This window comes from Fulmarus glacialis, unplaced genomic scaffold (genome assembly GCF_000690835.1).
Source record: "Fulmarus glacialis isolate BGI_N327 unplaced genomic scaffold, ASM69083v1 scaffold18797, whole genome shotgun sequence".
Taxonomy (NCBI): Eukaryota; Metazoa; Chordata; class Aves; order Procellariiformes; family Procellariidae; genus Fulmarus; species Fulmarus glacialis.
Window position 1 is genome coordinate 36430 of NW_009221486.1, and position 23312 is coordinate 59741.

At 52.9% G+C, this 23312-nt stretch overlaps 1 protein-coding gene across 1 annotated transcript in view; it reads left to right on the forward strand.

Annotated features, from left to right (window-relative positions):
• NOS1 (nitric oxide synthase 1 (neuronal)) overlaps positions 1-13039 on the forward strand; it is a 39449-nt gene extending 26410 nt beyond the window's left edge. Inside the window, exons 13-27 of the mRNA XM_009581140.1 lie at positions 1186-1330; positions 1770-1874; positions 2314-2372; positions 5268-5384; positions 5606-5780; positions 6192-6330; positions 7114-7192; positions 7729-7922; positions 8564-8733; positions 8964-9174; positions 9933-10020; positions 10319-10440; positions 11002-11150; positions 11780-11974; positions 12917-13039. Of these exons, the coding sequence (XP_009579435.1) occupies positions 1186-1330; positions 1770-1874; positions 2314-2372; positions 5268-5384; positions 5606-5780; positions 6192-6330; positions 7114-7192; positions 7729-7922; positions 8564-8733; positions 8964-9174; positions 9933-10020; positions 10319-10440; positions 11002-11150; positions 11780-11974; positions 12917-13039 (2071 nt within the window). The remainder of the gene's footprint in view (positions 1-1185; positions 1331-1769; positions 1875-2313; positions 2373-5267; positions 5385-5605; positions 5781-6191; positions 6331-7113; positions 7193-7728; positions 7923-8563; positions 8734-8963; positions 9175-9932; positions 10021-10318; positions 10441-11001; positions 11151-11779; positions 11975-12916) is intronic.
• Positions 13040-23312: the final 10273 nt, after the last annotated feature.

A 23312-nucleotide genomic window follows, 5' to 3' on the forward strand; every position in this document is an offset into this window, starting at 1 on the left:
GGGGCTGATCACCCTGTCCAAGTGAATCAAGCAACCCTTATGCTTGCAAAGGCCACAGAGATGCTTTGTGCTCTCTCAGCCCCCTGAAAACTGCCCCATCCTTATTGCAACACACCAGGCTAAGTCCAGCCCTGCCTTTCTGGTAGCCCCATTTAAAGGCTTGATGGTCCATTTAGAAAAGGTGAAGATGCTCTGCGCTTAGGAAAAATAATGTTGATGTCCAAATTCTGTGATTATGAATGGCCCTAAAATAATAAACTTGTCACCCTGGGCTAGGTGCCCCACCATGCAACCCAAAGCTGGCTGACGACAGCCTCCCTTGTCCCCCATCGCTGTGCTCCCACTGATGCCAACCCATCCAGCAGCATCAGCATAGATAAGAAACCAGTGTTTCTAGTGCTGCGTCACCTTGGCCAGGATTAGAGAGGCCGGTGACCTCTCAGGGCCCCTCTGCCCTGCTGTCAGAGCTGAGCCAGTGGGGAAAACTGGAGCAAATGCATCCAGTCACGATTGCAGCCACGGGAGGCAGCCGGCTAGACACAGCCCTGCAAACGCTCAAATAAATGTGCAACCTCTCAGCCTCAGGAGGGCTGTTCCTCTGAGTAAAGTTCATAGCGTCGCTGGAGTGCAAATCAAAGGGACTACAGACAGGCTCGTCTGACCTTCTCAGTGTCTCGGGGCTTTGTGTGTGATGTGTGGAGCCCGGGCGCTTCTGCTCGGCTAGGACACCTCCTGCAGAAAGGCAGCCAGGTAGGATTTAAAGACACAAAGAGATGGAGAAGCGACTGTTCCTCCTGTAGCTTGGGCTCTGTTGGCCTCCAGCTTTTCCTTTGAGGTTATCTGGTTGCTGCTTTCAGCGACTGCTGCCCCTGATTCTTCTTCTGCTTCTCTGTCCCTGCAGAAAGACCATCTCCACACCCGGTTTAGCATTTTCCTCCTTATTCCCATTCAGGTATTTCAGCTCTGTGTTCAAGCTCCCCCATCCAGTCTTCCTCTCTGACAAGTCAAGATGAACACGCTCTTCCATAGCTTCCCTCTTTGGCATATAGCAACAAAAAAAGTGACCCTGCAAGTTTTTAAGGCAGGCTGTTCATTTAATAATAAATGAAATGGTGTGAATAGTCTGGGCTAGAGGCACTGACAAGGAAGCAAGCTCTCTTACCGGGATTTATTCTTGCTTCCTAGGGCTGTGAAGTTCTCAGCCAAGCTGATGGGACAGGCCATGGCCAAGAGGGTCAAAGCAACCATCCTGTATGCCACTGAAACAGGGAAGTCGCAGGTCTATGCAAAAACTCTGTGTGAAATCTTCAAGCACGCTTTCGATGCCAAGGTATTGTACTAGTTCCCAGCCCCTGCAAGATTATGTGTGCATCTGGGTGGCCCAAAGAAATACTGGCTGTTGGAAAATAAGTGGCTCAACGCACATGGAGCTTCCCAGCTGCCAAGGGTCTTCAGAAGCTCCCAGGATGTGACTCTGTGGGTCTGGATTGAAGCCTGCACCTGAATAGCATTTCCAGCTAATGGTCCTGCAGGCATTGTGGCATACATTTGTCTTCTGCCTCTCAGGTGGTAGCCCCATGGTTTGTCCATGTCCCTTGAGGCTCTTGTTCTCATCCTCCCTGTGTGGAGATCTCTGCCAGTGCACTGGCATGGAGTTAGCAAGGAGATGCTGCTCCCATCCTCAGGTGGACTGGGGTCCATCCCAGGAGACTGGCTGGTGGTAGAGCTCCCCACCAAGGGCCTCTTGCTAACATCTCTGTTGCTCCCAGGTGATGTCCATGGACGAGTATGACATCGTGCACCTAGAGCATGAAACCATGGTCCTGGTGGTCACAAGCACATTTGGCAATGGAGACCCACCTGAGAATGGAGAGGTAGGACAGAGCGCAGGGACGGGTGACTATGGCATGGACAGGGGCAGAAGAGAGTTGGTGGGGATCAGGGAACAGCGTCCTCGTTTTGCTCAGCCTGAGCTGGAATGACCCAAAACAGGCCCAGGTTCTGTCTGATACCTGCTGCTGTGCCTGTCTGCCTCCAGCCTGCTCTGAATTAGGGATATCTACTTATTCCCTGCTGTGAGACAAGTAACTAATCTGTTGCTAAATTCATCCCGTACAACTGATGTCAGTGTCACACGAAAGGTGGCAGCCCCTTGGCTGGGGAGCTACGACCTCGTCCAGCCCCGGACAACAGCGTTGCGGGCTGCTGGGAACAGCAAGCAGAGAGCAGAGCCGCAGTCCAGGCTTTGGTCATGGCTTCGTTTCCTGCAGAGACTGGCAAAGTTGATGGCCTTTTTTTATTTCTTCTCTGTAGAAATTTGGCTGTGCGTTAATGGAGATGAAGAATCCCAACTCCAACCTGGAGGAAAGGAAGTAAGAGCACCCCAAAACCCTCCCTTCCCACTCACAACCCCAGCAAGCAGGCAGCCCCACAGCCGGGACAGCCTGCTTCTCTGCTTTCCTCCTTGCAGAAGGGACTGTGAAATCCTCACGCAGGTTTCAAGTTTGCAAAGGTCCAAGGGATGGGACCTGCCTGGAGAACCAGGGGATAGAGCAGGTGGAAGTCCCAGGGAGGACTCCCCAGGAGTCAGGCATGCCTGTGGACTCCAGCTTGTAATTCCCTGGGCTGGCATTTTAAAGCTTTTCTCTTCATCTGTAAGAAGCAGACATCTATGAAAAAACAAAATAAAAGCAGGAATTCCCCCAAAGTCATCGAATCTGAGAGCTGAGGCTGCCCAGGAGACACCAAAATAGTAAGACTTGGAGGTAGAAGGGAGTTCCCAGCTATGTGGATGTAGGTGGGGGAGGGCTTGAGAACCAAATTTAATGTCTTGCATCATGTGAAAATATTTCTCAGGAAAATAAGAGCTGTTATAAATTCTGGCTGTGATGTTTATAACAGTGAGTCTGGAACTGGTACCTTGGAGACAGGGTCTGGGGTTTTAGAAAATCCCCCATTGGTGGAAAAGGAGCCTCGAGCATCTCGTTGCATGTCCCAGAGGCTGGGAAGTGAGGGCAGCCAGCAAAGGGTTAATCATTTGGGGCTCTTATTTTAGCTATTAAGTACAATATATTTTGCTTAACCGGGACACTGCTCTGCTCTGGAGTCTCTCCTGAGTTAACACAGCGATGCTTGCAACTGGCAAAAAGCTGCTCCTTAATTAAGGCAGAATTAGCACTGGCCAGTGATGTAGTGCAATTTAACCGCCCTGACTTTCTGCTTGAGCAGCGCAGAGCAGTGCCGGTGGGGCTGCAGAGCGGTGACGAACACCGCCGGGCAGGGCAGGGGCCGATTTGTACCTCTCCGCTCCTGGCGACGCAGTAGCCCTGACGTGGTCTCCTTGCTGTGCAGCCAAGTCATCTGATGGATCCCCGCAGGGCTCGCCAGCCGAAAACCCATTAGGTTTCTAACGGCCTCGTGCCTTAATGGGGACAGCTGACAAAACAGGACATGCAGGCTGCCCTGGAGGTGTCTGGATGGAGAAGGGCCATTTTGTGCATGGTTCTTATCCCAAGGGTCTTCACTTTTTGGGGCCAGGTTGGTGCAACATTGGGTTGGGTGCAGAGATGCCACCCATGGCGAGCCAGGCAGATTTGAGGAGGACAAAAGCACCTGAGCTCAGTGCTGGCTGTCCCAGTCACCTCTAAATGTAATTTAAGGGGCTGGCAGGAGTTTTGAAGAGCCAGGACAGCCCGTGGCTTGGTTACCTGCCGGCAAAAGTGGTCAGAGTGCTGGAAACAGTGACCTGCGAGGACAGATCAAAAGGGTGAGAGCTATTCTATCTGGAGGAGACAGAAATGCCGTGTGGTAGCAGACTTCACATATAGAAAAGGTGACTGCAGAGGCAGAGGGACTGAATTGCTCCCCATGGCCCCCCCGGGACAGGCCAAGAGGTCATGGCTCTGGATCGTAGAAAGAGACGCTGACGTTAAGCATGAAAAAAAGCTTTTGCAATGAGAAAAGATGGCCTGGAGGAGACTGTCTGGGGAAGAAGGGCAGCGTCAAGCCTGGCGTCTGTAGGAAAGGGCTGGATAGAGCAGCTCCTGCCCACGCACCCCATGGACTCTCAGCTCCATGTCCACCAGGGATGCTGAGGGTGGCTGAGACCCCGCGGGGTGGGGATCGGTGGCCTCTCCAAGCCACAGTGTCTCAAGGAGCCTGCCAGGGCGCTGCGGCTGTAGCTCTCCGACCACAGCCCAGGGGTTTTGCTGTGGTCGTATATTTGGTTCCTTCTGTCTTACAGCAAGGGTTTTGCGAGGCTTTTCAGAGGCATTCATAAGCCATTCCTATTTAAGGACACGCTGTTCAAATGCAGCCCATCCTTCGACAGTCATCCCCTGCCTCAAGGACCTACTCATTTCAGCAAAAGCTGCTGGTGTCCTGACCTTGGGGCCCAGTCCCCAAATGGGGAGCGTGGGCTTCCTGCCCATCTAAACGGGTGGGCTGTGCTGCCCTGCCTTCATCACGTAACCCGGGGTGAGGACATGGCCCAGGGACAGCGGAGAAAGAAGTGGGTCCATCCAGATGGAGTGAAGCAGAACAGCGTGAGAGGTCTGGGCAGAAGGGAGGAGGCTCTGGAGCAGAGGTGGAGCACGGGGCTCTACGACCCTGGCAGTTATCTTGCTCAGGGGTTGTCTCCTCTGCGTGGTGTGCTGGGTGCAGGAGGTCTGCTGTGACTCATCCACACACTACTGCTTCATTGCTCTGGCAGTATATTTAGAAACTCTTGTGTAGAGCAATTTTTGAAGATGGTTCAATTCAGAAATACTTCTGCTGTTGTCAGATTTTTTTCTCCGCTCCCCTTCCCCCTCCTCATCCCCTCTTCTCTCACTCCTTTTTTTTTTTTTTTTTTTACTTCCTATGAATGAAAAAACCTTCAGAATGCCTGTTCAGACATATACCCGACCTTGTGTGCAACCAGGGAAGGACAGGTAAAGCCCAAGGTCCTGTCAGCTCTGCACCGGTGGGGACAACGTGGTGGCCAACACCTGGGTCATCCCACTGGGAGGTGACTGGAGGACCCCATGGAGCAGACCAGGTCCAGCTGGGGGGATGCAACATATAGGCTGCCATGGCTTACCCCGGGAGGGAACACACTTCTCTGCTCTAGCCACTGATCATGGTGCCTGCTCATGAAATATTGAGCCCTGAACTTGAGCCTGCTCTGGTTTGGTCTCCTCCACAATCCGGTCCCCTCTGAGCAAGGAGCCTGGTGGGAACCACAGCACATTTATCACCACTGTAATAGATGTTCTTGCTGTTCTCAGGAGCTACAAGGTCCGTTTCAACAGCGTCTCCTCTTACTCGGATGCACGGAAATCTTCAAGCGACGGCCCTGACTCCAGGGACAACTTTGAAAGCACGGGGCCCCTGGCTAACGTCAGGTAAATAGGGGTGGGAGGCAGCAATTTCTTGGGACAGAGCTAGAGCTGGTGCTGCACAGAGCCTGCTTCTGCCGCAGCTCTTAACCTAAGGCATGATGTATTTTTGCAGCGTGCAGATCCCTCCATGATTCCTCGTGCTGATGTTGGCCGTGGTGGTGCGGGAGGGGGGGACATCGTGTCCCTCCCAGCTTGGCAGCCACAGCTGTGTCACCTCTCCACAGGTTCTCCGTCTTTGGGCTGGGGTCGCGTGCTTACCCCCACTTCTGCGCTTTTGCCCGGGCGGTGGACACTCTCCTGGAGGAGCTGGGTGGAGAGCGGATCCTCCGCATGGGAGAAGGGGATGAGCTCTGTGGCCAAGAGGAGTCCTTCAGGACCTGGGCCAAGAAGGTCTTCAAGGTAACTTGCTTCCCTTGTGCTCCAGGGAGGAGCAGGGGGTAGAAGGACACGGGGACAGAGGAAAGCTGCTGGTTAGAGCTGGACTGAAACCCAACATCTCCTTGCCTACACAGTGAAAAAAGGCCCACAATAAAGAGGTTCTCCGTATTTTGGTGGCACTGACGCTCTGGTTTGTGCTGACTGCCAAAGGGTGAGCGCTATGTTGAATTCCTGCGTTATCCCAGATGCCTGGGGGAGGAGGGCACCACAAGATATGGCCATGGCCACCGGTACAGCCCTACACCATCGGGGTGTGTATGTGTATGTCCTCCATGTGGTGGCTGAGGTGGGTGGGACAAGGGGGGTCGTGGGGCTTGGTCGGAAAGCCCAGGGGCAGCAGGGAGATGCCTGAGAGCCTGGTGCGTGCTGCAGGCAGCGTGTGACGTGTTCTGCGTGGGGGACGACGTCAACATTGAGAAAGCAAACAACTCCCTCATCAGCAATGACCGGAGCTGGAAGAGAAGCAAGTTTCGCCTGACCTATGTGGCTGAAGCCCCGGAACTCACACAAGGTATGAAGACGGGGTCACCCCGGAGGGCTTTAGGAGGGGCAGGTGGAGGAGAAGACATAGGGGGCTCAAGTGGGGGCAAAGGGGACGAATCTCCTTACTTATTCTGTGTTAAATTCCCAGCATTTCAGTCTTGCCTTTCCCCTCCATCACATGCCCAAGGAGCAGTTTGTGATGCTCACAGCCCCTCTGGCTGATCCCTGTCTGTATCTGTAACAGAGATGTTGGGATATGATCTGATCTCCCTCCTCCTGACCCCATTTTTTGAAGCGAAGAGCTGGAAACCTGGGAGCTTTCCAAGCTCTCTTTGTCCAAATGCCGCTCTGCTGAGCGTTGCGGTGCAATGGCAGGTCCAGCCCACCGACACCTGGCCCCTCAGCACGGCTCCTGCAGCTGATGATCTGCCGCACTGGCTTAGCTCTTCCCAAATTCAGGCTCTTTGCTACCAGCCAGGTGGTACTGGCAGCGAGAGGTGCATGCCTGCCTGTGAGGGCACGTCCCCGCGCCTCGTGCAGGTGGTTTCGGAGTCCTCCTCAGTCGCTAACAAAAGGGACACGTGTTTGGTTCCCCCCTGGGGTTTCTGATCCCCCAGGCTCGCTGAAGCTTTGCAGGAGATGGGGGCAGGAGGGTGGTCAAGCCCACGGTCTGCTCGCTGCGGCTGGCATCAGCCAGCTCCAGTCCAAAGGGCTGAACCCACAGCGGCGGCCAACAGCCCTGCAAAAGCCAGAAGCTGTCTGCCTTGGCCACGCTCTGCCGCGTTGCTTCACTGACTCTTCTCCTCCGCAGGACTGTACAGCATCCACAAAAAACGCGTCTATGCAGCCCGGCTTATCACACGCCAGAACCTGCAAAGCCCAAAGTCCAGGTAGGAGATGCAGCTGCCCCGGGACCTGCGGGAGCTGAATGCACCCAAGCATCGATGCACACAGTGCTGCAAATATCCCTTGAACCTGAATGTCCCGTGGATACTGTCTTTGTGCAAATCATCACCAAGGCTGGAAGCCATGTTAACCCAGTGAAGGGTGTTTCCTGCCTTCTTATACGGTGAGATCTCTGCCGCTACACAAATTAACCTGCTGCCTGTAAGGATGAGAAGACGGGTGGCCACACTTGTGGAGTGGCAGGGTGCATGCAAAGAAAGGATAAAATTGCTCAAGCAAGAGGTTAAACTGGTTTTCCCTTTTAAAAAGTCCCTGAGGGTGAGTCAGCGGCGAGGGAAGGCGGACATTGCAGTGTCCTTTCTAGCTCCCTGCTGTGACTTTGGTGACGTGCTCAGTGGGGCACCGGGGCTTGGACATGCCACCACTGCCCAGCACACCCAGCGGCTCTTGAGGCCAGAGCTCAGCGACTTCCTGAAGGACTCCCCCAAAACACATCCTGCCTTTTCTCCTTTCCCTGTAGTCGTTTGACAATTTTCCTGCGCCTCCACACCGACGGACACCAGGAACTGCAGTACCTGCCCGGGGACCACTTGGGCGTGTTTCCAGGGAACCACGAAGACTTGGTCAATGCCCTGATCGACAGGCTTGAAGATGCCCCTCCAGCCAACCAGCTGGTGAAGGTGGAGCTCCTGGAGGAGAGGAACACAGCTCTAGGTAACCAGGGCCACTTCTACATAGAGGTGGCCTCTCTTCTCCCCACCTGTCCCTCGTAGTGGTTCTTGTAGCTCCTCGGGGAGGTAGGTGGCCACCAGGAGAAATCATTTCCCATCTCACTGGTGCATTTGCCTGCATTGGGAGCACTTCCTTCAACCTTCCTCGGCTCAGAGCCATTGCTCATCTGCATTTGGGGTGTAGAGCAAGGGTTTGAAGGGTGAGCAGGGCTCTGAGGAGAAGATGTTTCCTTGTTCTTCAGAAAAATCAAAGGCGTTTATATTCTCATGGAAAGAGCAATGTCTAGGGCTGGAAAGAAGAGTTAAGGGACCTTGATGGACCATCCCAACACTGTATTTCAGGGATAAGTCTGATACCCTACTGCCATGCATGGTGTAACAGGAGATGGAAAACTGTATTAACTCAGAGTGACCGAGGCTGAAGGTGGTGGAGTATCAGACTCATATTTGTGCTCGTTGTACAGCATCTCACTTGGAGCATGAGGATATCTCATTGACTCTTCTTTCCAACCCTTCATCATTCACTGTCTCAGAGCTGATAAGGGGAAATGAAAGCAAGGATTTGTCCACCTTGGCTCTTATGCTCAGCTGATCCCATGGTTGTGCTGAATTCCTTCCTGGCAGGTGTCATCAGTAACTGGACAGACGAGAACCGTGTCCCACCATGCACCATCTTCCAGGCTTTTAAGTACTATTTGGACATCACCACCCCTCCCACACCCCTGCTGCTGCAGCAGTTTGCTTTGTTGGCCACCAGTGACAAGGAGAAGAAACGTCTGCAGGTCCTTAGCAAGGTAAAGCCTCAGACCCCAAGCCCCAAGCTCCTCAAGGTCCTGGGGACAACCACAACCCCAGGGCATTTTCATCCCTCTACCCGTGACAGCAGGGCTCCTCCTGCCTGCCTTCACTGCCACCCACGCCAGCTTTCCCATAGGCCTGGTGGAATATCGGTAGAGGCACTTGGCTTGGAAGAGGTCGATGCTGCAGCGCTCTCCTCCCTCCCTCCCTCTTGCCCTGGCTGCAGGGCTTGCAGGAGTACGAGGAATGGAAGTGGTCCAAGAACCCCACCATCGTGGAGGTGCTGGAGGAGTTCCCCTCAGTGCAGATGCCCTCCACACTGCTGCTCACACAGCTCCCTCTCCTCCAACCGCGCTACTACTCCATCAGTTCCTCCCCAGAAATGTACCCAGGCGAGGTCCACCTCACCGTGGCAGTGGTCTCCTATCGCACAAGAGGTACCATGCTCATGCAGGGGTCAGTGGAGACAGGCTTGGTGTGGAGAGCAGGGAAAAAGCATTAGCATGTGGGCAACACCACAACGTCTTTGGCAGAGATGTTATTTTAAACCTTCTTACCTGCTGCAGTGACTAGATTCCTTCAACCCATGACACTGCTGTCCCATGTTATGGAGAATGGCCATCCATCAAAGGGCAGTATATTACAGAGATGCCAGATCTGGGTCAGGTACCAGCAACAGACCAGCCACAGTGGCTCCAAGCTCCACGTGGGATCATTTGTTTGTCCACGCCAAAGTCCACGTTGCCAAAACCAGCCAGATTTCTGTACCTGTGCAAGCACTGATGTGTCCAAGCAGCCCTGGTCATGTGTAGATGGACACAGCCCCGTCACCCCTGCAGAAGGCAGGACACAGGGGAAGACACTGGCCATTCATCTGGGGCTGCCATGGAAGGCTTGTGTCTGGAAGCACTACAGCATGATGCTGCTTCTGCCAAAAAGACCAAAGAGAAGTTGGTGCTTCTGAAGTATTGTGGAGGTCCAACTATCCCAGGGCTGGGTCCTGGGTGAACTTGGGTAACTCCACAGAGGGATCCAAGTGCCAAACTTCTACCAAGCTCGTGGGGGATGGATGCAGATGTATAAATGGTTCAGTGAGGTGTTCATGTGGAAAGTAGCAGGCAGGGTTTCAGAAAGGAAAGCAGCTGGAGCAGCCGGCTGGTGCGTCAAGCACAGACCTCCTTTTCTCCCCTCGTAGATGGAGAAGGACCAATCCACCACGGAGTCTGCTCCTCTTGGCTCAATCGGATACAGACCGATGAAGTGGTGCCCTGTTTTGTAAGAGGGTAAGTGGTCCACACATGGCAAAGGGTGAAAAAGATGGGCTGAGCCCACTTGCAGGATGAGCTCTTTGCCCTCAATTCTTCTTTGCTTTCTCCACTAAGGGTGTGGAGAAAACATGGCTGGATTTGTGAGCAAATGGGTCCCTCTCGGGTGCAGTTCTTCTGCGCTAAAAAATCACTTTCCGGGATTTCACCTCGTTTTCTACCCCTCCCTCTATGGGTGGTGTCTCAGCTTGCTGTGGGCAGAGGTGAGGGAGGGAGCATCCTGCTTGGGTTTAACTGGCGTCTTCGATGTGTGCAGAGCGCCCGGGTTCCACCTGCCCCAGGATCCCCAGGTGCCCTGCATCCTCATCGGCCCCGGCACCGGCATCGCCCCTTTCCGGAGCTTCTGGCAGCAGCGGCTCTTTGAAATCCAGCACAAAGGTGGGTCAACGCTTGTTCCTCCTGCTTCTCATCTCAGAAGAAACCTGGGCTGGTGGCGTGGGGATGGGGGTCCAGTCTCCTGCCCAGGCTGCCCCAGCAGAGGCAAAGGGCTTCTTAAAGCAGCAGCTGACCCAAGTGCAGGCTTGGAGGTCAGCCCAAGCTCCCAAAACAAACTCCATGAAAACCCTCCTGTAAAACTTTGCAAGTTTTTTTGGCAGAACTACAGTGCTAGAGTTGTTTTTTTTAAAGAACATTTAATGCAAATTGATGTAAAGTATGCATTTTCCACTGATCATTTAGACAATTTAGGAAAAAAGAAGTTTAATTTCTCCCGAAACCTGGCACAAGCACCCCTGTCATGTGATCCCAGGCCATGCACTGGCTCAGGCAGTGCATTACCTCCTCCTTGCTGGTTTTTGCTCCCTCCCAGTTTGGCCAGGGAAAGCTCCTGGCAGTCTCGCACTGGGTGCTGGGGCTGCAGGCAGATCTGGAGGGCGGTGGCTTGCAGAAAGCAGGTATCGGAGGTCCCCGGGCTAACTGCTTCCCCCACCTCTCCCCCAGGTCTGACGCCTTGTCCTATGGTCCTGGTATTTGGCTGCCGGCAGTCCAGGATTGATCACATTTACAAAGAGGAGACACTTTTTGCCAAAACCCAAGGTGTCTTCAGAGAGCTGTACACAGCCTACTCCCGGGAACCGGACAAACCAAAGGTGCGTGGCGGGCACTGCTCCAGTGCCGGTGTGCAGCCCTGGGCGGCCATGGCCAGCTGGCACGGCGTGGAGATGCTGGTTCCTTGGCACAGCCACAGTGGCTCATGCCCTGGGGTCCTCTGGTTGCATAAGTGTGCAGGATCGTGCCCTTTCCAGTGCAACCCCGTTCCCAGGGCACACCCCCATCCCTGCGCCAGCCTGAATGTGTGCCCACATCGCTCACGCTTTGCCCTGGAGGGCTGCAGCCGTCCTCACCAGGTGGGAGCAGATGAGGAGGGGAAAGGCATGTCTTCCCAAGCAGGTGGACAAGGAGGGATGTCAGCTGGTGCGGTGGCCCAGAGCCAGCACAAACATCTGGTCTAAATCCCCACCGCCACCTGAGCAGGCCTGGCAATGAGATACATGGCGAAGGTGCGAAAATGCAAGAGCAAAATGATGCTTTGCTGCTTTCCCCCTCTTTGTTCTGTCGTTGTGGGTGCTGCAAGGTGCAGGCATGCTCCCCCAAAGAGGCGGTCACATTGCGCTGCTGCCTCAAAGGCAGCTGGTGCACACAAAGCTGGCCAGAGTGCGCAGGTGGACGGGGCTGAGAAGCTGTAGTTAATCTCAGCTCCCACCTCCTCCTCCCTCAGAAATACGTGCAGGACGTGTTACAGGAGCAGCTGGCCCAAACCGTGTTCAAAGCACTGAAGGAGCAGGGAGGCCACATCTACGTCTGCGGGGACGTCACCATGGCCGGGGACGTCCTCAAGACCATTCAGCGCATCGTGAGGCAGCAGGGCCAGCTCTCAGTGGAGGAGGCAGGCGCTTTCATCAGCAAGCTGCGGGTGAGTAGCATCTGTACCACGAGACACCAGGCGACCTCCTGCCACGGGCGCTGCACCTGGTGCCTCCTCCTGCAGAGTGGGCAGCACCGAGGAGATGGGTGTTGGCGGAGGGGATTGCAGCTCCCGCTCATGCTGCCTGCACCCAGGCAAGGTTGGAAGCGTGATCTTCCAAAGCTTTGGGTGCACAATGGAAGTCACCTTGCTTTGCAGGAGCTCTGCTCCTGCGATGAGCCTGGTGCTGTGCTGAGCACTGGTACAAGCTCTTTTGGGCACCCTTGGTAGCCCAGGCAGGGCTTGTTCACCTTGCTAAGCCCACTGTCCTTCCATCACTGCAGCAATCTAACAGGGCAGTTTGTGGGTCCCCCTCCCCAAATCTCCTATGTGGCTGGCTAGATGATGCCCCTGGGCAAACACGTTGCTGCAGACATGGCAACTGAAGCATAAATGAGCTCAGTTTGGGACACAGACCTGAGGACGGATGCTCAAACATCTCTGCTTCTGCCCAGGAGGATAACTCAGCCCGATTCCTGTGGGACTAGTTCTTCTGAGCCATGTCCCCATGCTCCATCCAGGAGCCGAGGGAGCTCAGAGCCACGTTTTTACCTGGTTTGCAAGCAAAAGCTCTCGTACGTGGGCTGGCCTCAGGCTACTTTTTCCCCTGACGGCCAGGCAGTCCCTGGGTTGCCAGCAGTTGAAGAGGTCTAAAGCACGGAGCAGCTCTGCCACTGCCCCACAGTGTGACCTTGGGAAGGTCACTTCACCTCCCTGCTTGCTCCTGCCCCTCTGCCCTGCTGTCCCACCAGCTCTTGTGACAGGCCCCAGAACATTTGCTGTGTATTTGGTACCTACCCACAACACAGAGCTTTCTGGTGCTGCAGCAACACCAACTGTTTGCAAATACTCTTTTTTTTCCCACTGCCCCTCTCCCATCCTCTGTTTCAGGATGACAGCCGGTACCACGAGGATATTTTTGGAGTCACCCTGCGTACGTACGAAGTGACTAACCGCCTTAGATCTGAGTCTATTGCATTCATTGAGGAGAGCAAAAAAGATACAGATGAGTGAGTTGACATGTTTATTTTAACCCCTGCAATTGTCTCCCAAGCGCGTGGGCTGTGGGATGGGGAAGGGAGCTTTAACTTCTGCACACATATGGGCCTTCTTATAGCAGCGGCTGAGAAAAGGCATTTGATTTTTGCACTGGAAGCAGAGGTTGCTGCCTGGCAGTCTCTCTGAAATAGCTGTCGTCTCGCTAGGATAAATCCCCCCCAGCCTTCCCGGGTTATTGCACCCACCGTACCAATGTGCTCAGACCCGACAATCCCATCCAAATGGTGATGCAAAGCAAAAGAGTCCTGCCCACTGCCTGCCTCTGCTCCCCTGCCAGCGAGCCGATGGATGATGGGTTGGAAGGTTTGCAGGACCCGTGGCGAGGGGTGGCTCTCCCCAACTCCAGTGCTGGCTGTGGGGGGGCTGGAGGGGCCTGACTGGCTCCAGGGGTGCAAGCAGCAGGTACCCATGGTAGGAGAGGTCTCCAGGCTGCTGCATGCCCGGTTAGGAAAGATCTAGAGACTTTTCTTTCCACAAGAAAAAAAACAACCAAAAGAAGTAAAAAACCTTGACATTTGCTATGTTTGTTTCTGCTCTACCGTGTCCTGCCATTTGCTCAGCTCTGTCGTGGTGGGATTTCCCCTGGCTGAGCAGAAGGATTATTTAGGATAAAGGATGGGCAGCTGCATGGATCTTGCTCCTTGTCCTGGCCCTCGGCAGCCTGGGGTGCAATCACTTCCCTGCACTCCTGGCTATGCCGTGTAGTGCCCGGCTGACCTGGAGCAGGTTTCCCAACATCCTTGAGGTTTGATAGGAATTTTTCTCTGGGGTCTGCACTGTATACAGAGTGCCTCGGTTTCCCATCTCGAGGTAGGAATAAGGGTTACCACCTGCCCACCTCACCCAGCTGCAAAGGGCTCTGTAAATTCCTGTCTACGACATGGTCCCTGGGGAAGTCCTTAGTCCTAGATGCTCCTCACTGCTCCTTCTAAGGCCAGCCTTTCTCCCCTTTCCCTTGCAGGGTTTTCTGCTCCTAACTGGACCCTCACCCCAAGGGGATGCCAAACCAGTCCCAGCACCTGCTGCCCCCTCCAGCCGGAGGGCACTGGGTTTTGTATTTCACGGACACGGTGGCTCCTTTTCTGCGGGGAACTGCCCATGGAAAGCGCTCTGTCTCTCGTCCTGTTGTTGTGTCCTGATGATGATGATGATGATGATTTTTATTTCCTTTTCTTCCTCTTTCTCTTGCTCTTGTCCTGTGGCCGTTTCTTTTCACCCCCTTTCCCTGGATTTCCCCACTGAAGTATGATGGCTTTATAATCTGCAGTGGCTCTTAACAGAACTTCACATTTCTCCTCCTCATGAGGGCATTTTGCAGCTGCATGAAATCACCACCTTCGTGATCATCTGCATTTTTGGTGTTTTGGGGGAGAGCAGAGGTGGCAGGGGCTGGGCAATGGCTAGGTCTTGTTGCTTGACCAGAGCTGGGGGTTGTTTCCCCCAGGCTTCCCCTTTCCCCAGCTCGGGACTTGGCTGAATCCTTGCATTTTCTTGGCTTTCCTTGGACTTGTACAGACTTGGGCACATGCCCAAGGCTGGGGGCAGATGATGTGCAATGCCCTCGTGCCTATGAACTTTGTTCATCCCCAAGCAGCCTGGGTACAAATGCGTCTGTTTTGATCCGAAGGGTAGGATGTCTCTGATTCACGTGTCGTGATTTCACCTAAATGGACTCTGCGCTATGTTTGCCTCCTTCTCTGCTCCCTGTTCCCCATGAGCCTCTCCTTTTGCTCAGTCCCCACATTTGCTGGCATGAAAGTCCTCCCACAGAGGAGCAAGCACCGAACACACAGGCTGATGTGTATGCTAGGGAAAAACTCATGGCAATGACTGCTGCTTGGCCAGGCTGTCCTCCGGAAGGCTTTACAGGAGATATGTGATCTGCAGCCATGATGCTGGTGGGAGAGATTCAGGGACCGGCTGCATCCTAGAGCTCTGCATGCTGCAAACATGTGAACCCTCTCCCAGGTGATACTGGAAAGCCATGAGGACGGGAGAGAAGCAGCTCCAATCCCGACTGCAAGAGGCACCTCCTGGTAACAAAGCCTATTTGGAAGGCAGCAGTTGGAGGGTTATGGAGGCTCCTGGTCCTTGGTGAGGATGCGCCGACCAAGGACTCTTGAAAGCCCAGAGAGCATCAGCTCCACCTTAGCGCAGTCTCGCGAGCAGTTCTAGGACAGCAGACCCTAGCCACTTCCGCACCTTCCGGAGCAGAAAGTGCCAGCATGGAGTGACCTGCCTGCCAAAAGAAATACATGTGGCATCTCGGTGGCAAGCCAGTCCCCTCTATAGGCTCTGCGCCACCTGCCAGCGGCACGAGCTGTCTCTGCTGGGACATCTCATGTGAGAAGGGAGGTGAGATCGGCTGCAAAGATGCTGCGTGATTCTAGGCTCTGACACACTCACACCTCAGCCCTGCTGCAAAAATCTGGCCCCAAAAGCAATCTGTTAACACGATCACAGAAAGGTATCAGTCCCTTTAACAGAAAAAAGCTGTCTGCAAGGTAAAGCATGCGTGACCTTGCGTGTCCTTCCTCCTTCTCCTCCCTTTCTCACCCTGAAGAAGGTTTGTCCTCCCTCACTGCCAGGACAAGGACAGCAGGCCATGGCTGCAGCTCTTGCTGGAGGCAGGGATACGGGGTTGACATTTTGAGCTGGTAGATGCTGATCCTTTCCTCCTGCCCCTGCTCTGCTGAACTGTGCACTGATGCTTGTATGGAGCAAAGCACCTGCACCGGCGACACCAGGAGCTGTAATGGTGAGCTTGCTTTCAGAGGGCTAAGCTCAGCTGCCCTAAGCCAAAGTCAGAACAAAAAGAGCTGCAGGAGGTTTGCTGCTCTCCCGGTCCATGGTACAAGACACGCTGGCTCCCCTGGCCCCAGGCTGTGCAGTTATCCCCACCCTCAGCCAGGATCTCCTGCCCTTTCCTGCTGCTTGGCTGGCCACGTCTTCATGTGCTGTGACCATCTTCTGCAAATTTGACTCCCTGAATGCTTGAAGCAGCTCCATCCAGGAGCAAAAGGCCTCCAGGCACTGGGAGAATTTGAGATCCAGGTCTCAGTTTTGCTGGTCCCAGCAGAGCATCTAGCATGGCGTACAATGCGAATGAATGCTGCCACGGTGTGGCCAGAGCCGAGCTCGCTGGGCTGACAGGGCGGCTGGAGAAGGGTTTGGAGCCAGGTGCAAGGCCAGGTTTGTGTCACTGCCTGAGGACTTTGTGACCTGGAGGTGAAAGCAGGACAGGACAGGAAAAAGGGCAGCCCCTGGTCCACCTCTGTGGGTTGTGCCCTAATCCCAGGGCAGGCAGTGGGATGGGGGAGCTGGGTCCCTTTGCTGCTGGGATGAATGAATGTGGGCAGAGTGTCTGTGGGAGCCAGCTCCCTGGCCCTAGAGCGGTGAACATACAGCAAGCCTGGCCCTAGCCCCCAATGCTATGGCTGCAGAAACAGAGCTAAAGAAAAAAAACTAAACTCATCCCCTCCTTTTGGAAAATTTGATTCTGGCTCTAGACTTTGTGCTCTGGTCCTCCTCTTAATAGAAGGAGCGATGCAACCTGAAGAGGAGGTAGTGCCCGAAGAAATGCCCTTGTCTTCGTCCTCTTTCCAGCTCATCCTGTGTTGCTGGCAATTAGTTTTCTCCTGTCCTGCCTTCTGCCTGTATTGGTGTAACATGTCCCATCTGGAAATGATATTGCTGCTGCAGTCTGTGTCTGAGATTAATTGGCTTGCTTTTCCTGCACCCCAAAGCTTGCCACCTCCATCTCCTCCTTCCACCTGAGCCACCAGTGAAAACAGTGGGGCAGCGCAGCTGAGAAGGGAACGGGGTGTGTGCCTTGCCTTCGGTGGGATCTCCAAAGGGGTCTGTGCAGGGCAGACAGCCAAAGCCATCTCAAGTTCAACAGGCATCGGGTAGGTGAGTCCTTCAGAGCCCTTTGGAAAGGAAATGCTGGTTTGAGGCCAGCCTGCCTGCCTGGCCCTGGAGAAGAAACACCCTCCCTGCCGTGAAGGTCCATGAAGCTGATATGTCCCCCAGGGCTGCGGGCTGCCTCTCTGCTCCCTCTGCCTGAGTAGGACCGTTCGCTCCTCACAAGCTGCACCACTGAGAAATTTGATTCATTATTTTTTGTTGAGTCAGTCTCAGACATCTTAACTTCTCCTTCATCCCCCTTACCTGCAGGGGCTTTGCACTTCCCTCCAGCTTAATTTTCTCCCACAGCAAAGGGGGAAATAAACTTGCGGCTCTGCTTTATCATTCCACAAATGTGGCTCTTCCACCAGTTGTCTAGACTTTGCTCATCTCCATTGACATTTCTGACGCATGGGTGTAGCTACAATATCTCTGGCATGCATAAACAGCAGAGAGCGAGGTGGGGTCTGCCGCAGACCGGTGCCATGAGCTGCTTGGAGGTGTCATGCATGGAGTGGTTGTGCCTCTCGGGCACTCGGTTCATGAATCTGTCACCTCTGGGTCCCTGCTGCCCGTCCAGGCTCCTGCACAGCCCCACGCGGCTCCTGCAGCAAGGGGATACTGGACCTGATGGACACCCAGCCTGATCCAATGTCCCAGTCCCTCTCCTGGAGGATGTCCACCACTGCCTGTTTTGCAGCAGCTCAGCTCCTTTTTGCTCCCCAGGGATTAAACATAAAGAGGCTTTTCTTTAAACAGGAGATTTGATTTTCAAGACACCATGAAGTGAGGGTTTTTTTCTCAAAGATTTTAACTTGCAGGTTTTTCAAATGTCCTCAGAAAGTTATATGTGAACTTGAAAACTCATGGGAAATGGTGCTCTGTTTTCCCAACCCGCTGTGTCCACCAGCAGGGAAAAATAAGTTGTTCATTCAGTGCAAGGGTAGCTACTGCCTGTGTTATTGATGACTTCGAAGGTTTCACCTCCCCAGAAGGACTGCCTGGGAGTTTGTTGTTCTTCTATTTATGAGAGACAGCGGGAAAATAATGAGACTTCTGCCATCAGGAGTAGACTTGCAAAGATGACACCTCCACAATCGCTGCTGGGTAGGCCTGAGCTCGTTGCACTAGAGAAACCGAGCCAGTCGCGTTCATACTGGCCAGAGAAATGGGGTTTGAGTTTGGGCTGTCCACGCTCCCTGTCCCCTGTCCTGTGCCTGCATGTCCCCAGGGTCGAGCAGGGGACTCTGTTCACACCCAGAGCAGTGTGAGCCAATGTGTCCGTGCATGACCGGCAAACTTGCAGTTGTGTCCTGAGAGAACGTGATTGCACCTATGCAGAAGAGGAGATGGGAAGAGACAGGAGCTGCATGAACCTGTGTCCAGTCTAACTGTGATTGCTCTGTTAGTTCCTTTACTGTTAGTATGCGACGCCTCCCTCCCCGTCCCGGGCTGTAACCCAGGCTCCCTCCACTGCTTCCCTCTGGAGATCCCTCTTTTCTCCTTCTCAGCCCTGTCTGCCCAGCCGAAAGGTGCAGCGAGCTGCTCAGCAAAGGTGGGTCCTGGGGGTGGCAACGGACTTACAGTGCCTTGTGCTGGGAAGAGACTGTTGCACCGGGGTTGCCCTCCCGTTCCTGCTCTCTCCAGAGATGTTTCTAGCACACAGAGACTGGGGGATGAGGGGAACAGATTACTTCATTTTACAAGTGAAATTCTTGGTGGGCAAATTCCCCCTGGGATAACTGAGAGCAAACTTATAGCCCTGCTCAGCCATGCTCTGCAATTAATCTCCCAGTGATGGGGTTTTATGGGGGTATGGATGTGATGCAGGGTTAGAGTGTGGGTGCAAACTGGACACCACCTTCTGCAAGCACCATGGGTCTATGAACCCCTACCACGTACTGGAGACCACATTTTTATTAAGCTGGGGGTGGGGGGAGAGGGCGTCTTTGTGCTTGAAGCCTCATGGACTTGCACCAAGCCCAAGCCAAAGCTGCTGCCTCCCAACTTACGACCACTGAAGCCATTACAGTCCTCTGATTTATACCTGTGGGGAAGCTGCAGAGAGTTCCCAGCATTTTTTGGAAGGAGAATTTTATGCTCAAAACTAAATTTTGTTCCTGCTTTCACTGGGGACCAGTTCTCAGCTTCAGAATTGCTCTGATAACTTTGCAATTGCTTTGATAGTTCCAGAGGGGAGCACAGTCCCTTTACAGAACAGATGGAGACACATTTTCAGGACTATTCAACTTTACCGTAACTCTGTCTCTGTTATAACAATTTCTTCTGCTATAACAGGAGGAGCAAAATTTGGCCAGTGCTGAACACTCTTGAAAACTCTATTCCCAAACTCGGACAAAATTAGTCTAGAATCCGAGTCCTCCCAGATACAAAATGCCTTCCACACCCACCAGCTTCAGTGATGTTGGGGATTTCAGCAGCTTGCAGGATCAGGCTTTCACAGCAGCAGCAGCAGCAGCAATTTCATGATGGCAGTATTTTTGTGTGTGTCAATCTGCACTTGCACTTGCCTGCAATGCATGACTCTAGTAATCCATTTGAAATCTACCCTCGACGGGGAGATCTGAGCTCTAGCTTCTTCTATATGGCTGTGTGTATTTAATAGGAAATCGGGAGCTGGAGAAAGCTAATGAGATTGCTGCTTTAAAGCACTTGGTTCCAGAAGCAAAACAGACCTTACGAGAGGTCGAAATTGGCTTGATTTTAGCACGGGTACAAGGGCAACTCATGAAATATTTAAGTATTGTAATGCAGATATACTTTTTTCCTGCTGTGCCAGGAATGAAGCAGACTAGAAACTCTTGGCCTCCACCCCTACAGATGTTTGGCCGTGATGGAAGTTTGAGCCATTGAAATCACAGGAAAAAACCAGATTGTGAGTTCATAGCTGAGCAGCCGCACCTTGTTTAGCAGTGAGAGCACCTCACTGCGAGGGCTGCTGCTGTCCTGCCTTACTCATTCATGTACCCTCCTGGCCAGATTTCAGGGAGGGAGGAGGGAGGAAACACTTCAAAAGCAAGAAAATCAAACCTGTGAGCCTTGCCTTGAGAATCCCTCATTTAACAGGAGCCTACAGGCCAAGGCTTTGCAGCTACTCCTCATTACCATGGCAGGGAAGTGGGCAAGACACCAGGGGCTTCTCTTGTATCCGCGGGCCAGAGCTTGCAGAAGCTGTTCTGGGGCTGTGGAAAAGCAGGAGTGTGGAGCTGGGCTGCGGGCAGGCTCCTGCACCGCCTGACTGCAGTATTTGCACACAGCTCTGTAGGGCTGGTTGAGAAATCTGCTAGTGAATAACACTAGGCAAAGTATATTTCCTCCGGGAGCATTCTTAATACTTTAAAAATTTAAAGACTAAATACTGAAAAAGTTGATCTAAAAAAGCAACTGATTTTGGGCTTCTCTTTGTTGGCTTTGGGTGGGGAAAGCGAAAAAAAAAAAAAGTATATCAAATTGTTTTAGACAAAATTGAGTATGTTGTCCCCACAATAACTGCTAATGGAGATTTTAGAATTTTCCAAGGGCAACAAAACTGCCTTAATATATATTCAACTCCAACAAGAGGCATTAGCGCTACTCCCTTCTGAACCTGCTTTTTTATTTTTCTCTCTGTGTGATTGTGGCATGGAACTATGTCTTTTAACAAAATACTCTTTACAGTACTCAGTAGGATGTCCGGAAACAGAAGACAGTGTTTCAGAATCTCCCCATGCCCAGCATTGAAGTGATGGCTTTGAAGCCAATGAAATTCAATGCAAAATTTCTGCTTTGCTAGAATTCTACAAAATAGGCAAATATCCACAATTCCCGAGGTTAAACGTGCTCTGCTGCCTTGAGATGCTTTCAAAAAACCCTGGGATCTGTATGCTGAGAAGAGCTTGAGAATAGGCTCCCTGGTCTGCAGCAACATCCCCAGCTCTTCTAGAGTGTACACAATTCCCCAGCCAGTAGATGAACAGAGTAAGATGACTTTCAGCCAGGACTCATTGCTTTTTTGATTGCATGTAGTTAGAAACATGAGTTCTGCCAGCCGCCCAGGGAATTTGATATTCAGTGCCAATTAATTTTTGTAATAGGAACAGGGATTTATTCCCTTGATTCCCTTAGGCACCTTTGAAAAGCATAAGCCTCAAAGGTTGGTTTGGATTTTTTTTTTCTGGTGGCCTTTTTCCTGAAGAGCAGTGGTGCCGAGATGAGAAAGGGGACCGGTCTGTGAAGGGTAGCAGCGATGGGGCAGGCAACTCCCAAACCTTCTATTGCAGAGGTTTTCTAAACTCTTCAGATGGGGGTAAATTCTGCTTTGCTAGATAGGACTCCAACCTCTCGCTGCTCTCTGGTCCTCCTGCTCCTTGCTCCCTCCCCTCAGCACCTCCTCATGTCACTGTGCCTTCATTTGGTTTATAAAACGATGCCATGATTTAAGACTGGCGCATTGTCTTTACTCTCACTTTGCATCCCATAAGACAGGTATGTGTGTGTGGGGGGGTTAGCTTATTTTGTAGACTTTTGTGTGATGCTAAGGTAGGTTTCTTCTGAGGAGTAAAGGGGTGGGGACATTGGGAGCAGGGATGAGCCGGTGTTGTATTTGATCATACCAGTGCTTTAAGTGGTCAGAAACATGGTTTTCCCCTACCTCTGAGCTCTCAATGCTGCTAAAATCTCTGCCATTCGTACAATGTACTCCAGCCCCCTCTCTCGGACTGACTCTGGCTCTGTTTGCAAGATATCCACATTGTTCTAAAGCATGCACCTCTTTCTGTATAGTTCCAATCTTCTGATTTTATGGAATACTTATGCCTGTTTGCATTACAGTAAAAATAAAAAAGTGAACCGAAATCTAGCAGACCTTGTTCTCTTATCTCTCGTTTTTTAATGCTGAAAGGCCTCTCCTGGTATCTTGGCCTTGCTCTGGTTTGCTACCTGTAATGCCAGAGCACTATAAATAGGATGGTGGCGTCAATCAGCAGTATCTATTTATCTGCAAGACAGAAACACTTTCTTGTAAGGTTGCTTGAGTCACAGCATTACATGTTTCACATAATTTATACCATTCTCTTATCTCTCATTTTTTAATGCTGAAAGGCCTCTCCTGGTATCTTGGCCTTGCTCTGGTTTGCTACCTGTAATGCCAGAGCACTATAAATAGGATGGTGGCGTCAATCAGCAGTATCTATTTATCTGCAAGACAGAAACACTTTCTTGTAAGGTTGCTTGAGTCACAGCATTACATGTTTCACATAATTTATACCATGTCCACTGGGAAAATGCCGCAGTCAAGCAAGGAGGGCTGTTTGCACACATTTTTGATGCTGGAGCCTCAGGAACACAGCAGCAGTACTCCAGGCAGGACCTGAGGCACCTGAGCAAAAAGAATGGCTGTATGTAGCCAGGGGAATGAGCGAGAAGTATGGACATGGCTTTTTAGATGGGAAGGTAGTGTGCTGTTGCAAGGGGGTACTAATCTGCCTTTATGTAAATAGATCACTTCTTAGTGCTCCCTGAAGAGCAGCAGGACATGGATGTGATCAGGGCAGAAAGATCCTAAGTTGCCTGCAAGGAGCAGGTGAGAGGATGAAAGGCATCCGTGTGCAGGAGCGAAGGGCTGCTCCCCTGGCAAGCCCTGCACTGCCAGGCTGGCGTGAGGGGAACGTGGCTGCGGTGTTACCTGATACATGGCGGTAGTTTTACCTCAGACATTGCTGCAGTTATACCTCAGACACAGCGGCAGTGTGACCTCAGACATGGCAGTGGTGTGACCTCAGACATGGCAGTGGTGTGACCTCAGAGACCTTCGTGGTGTCACCTCAGACATGGCAGTGGTGTTGCCTCAGACATCGCCGTGTTGTTACCCCAGACACAGCAGCAGACACCTTGGTGCCACCCCAGACACCATGGTGGTGTTGCCTCAGTCCCCACAGCGGTGCTACCGCAGACATGACGGCAGCATTACCTCAGGTGCTGCTGCAAACATGGTGGCAGTGTCACCTCCGCTGCTACCACAGACATGGCGGCAGGGTTACCTCAGTCAGCGTTTCAGCTCTGCCCTGCCAGGCCCTGGCGGCCCGGGGCAGACGGGCACAAACCATTGGCATCCACCTGCCTCCCGGCAGCCTCCCCGGACGCAGGGTCGGCCTTGGTCTCTAACTGACTGCCCAGCTCTACCGGGGGCCCGGGGCGGCCGGCGGAGCAGCCGGCGTTTGGAGGACTGGGGGTCCCCAGGCCCGCGTCCCCACGGACTCTGGGGACTGACGCCTCTCCTCGGGGTATAGGAACTTGCAGACGCTCCCTAGGTGCTGCCCTTGAC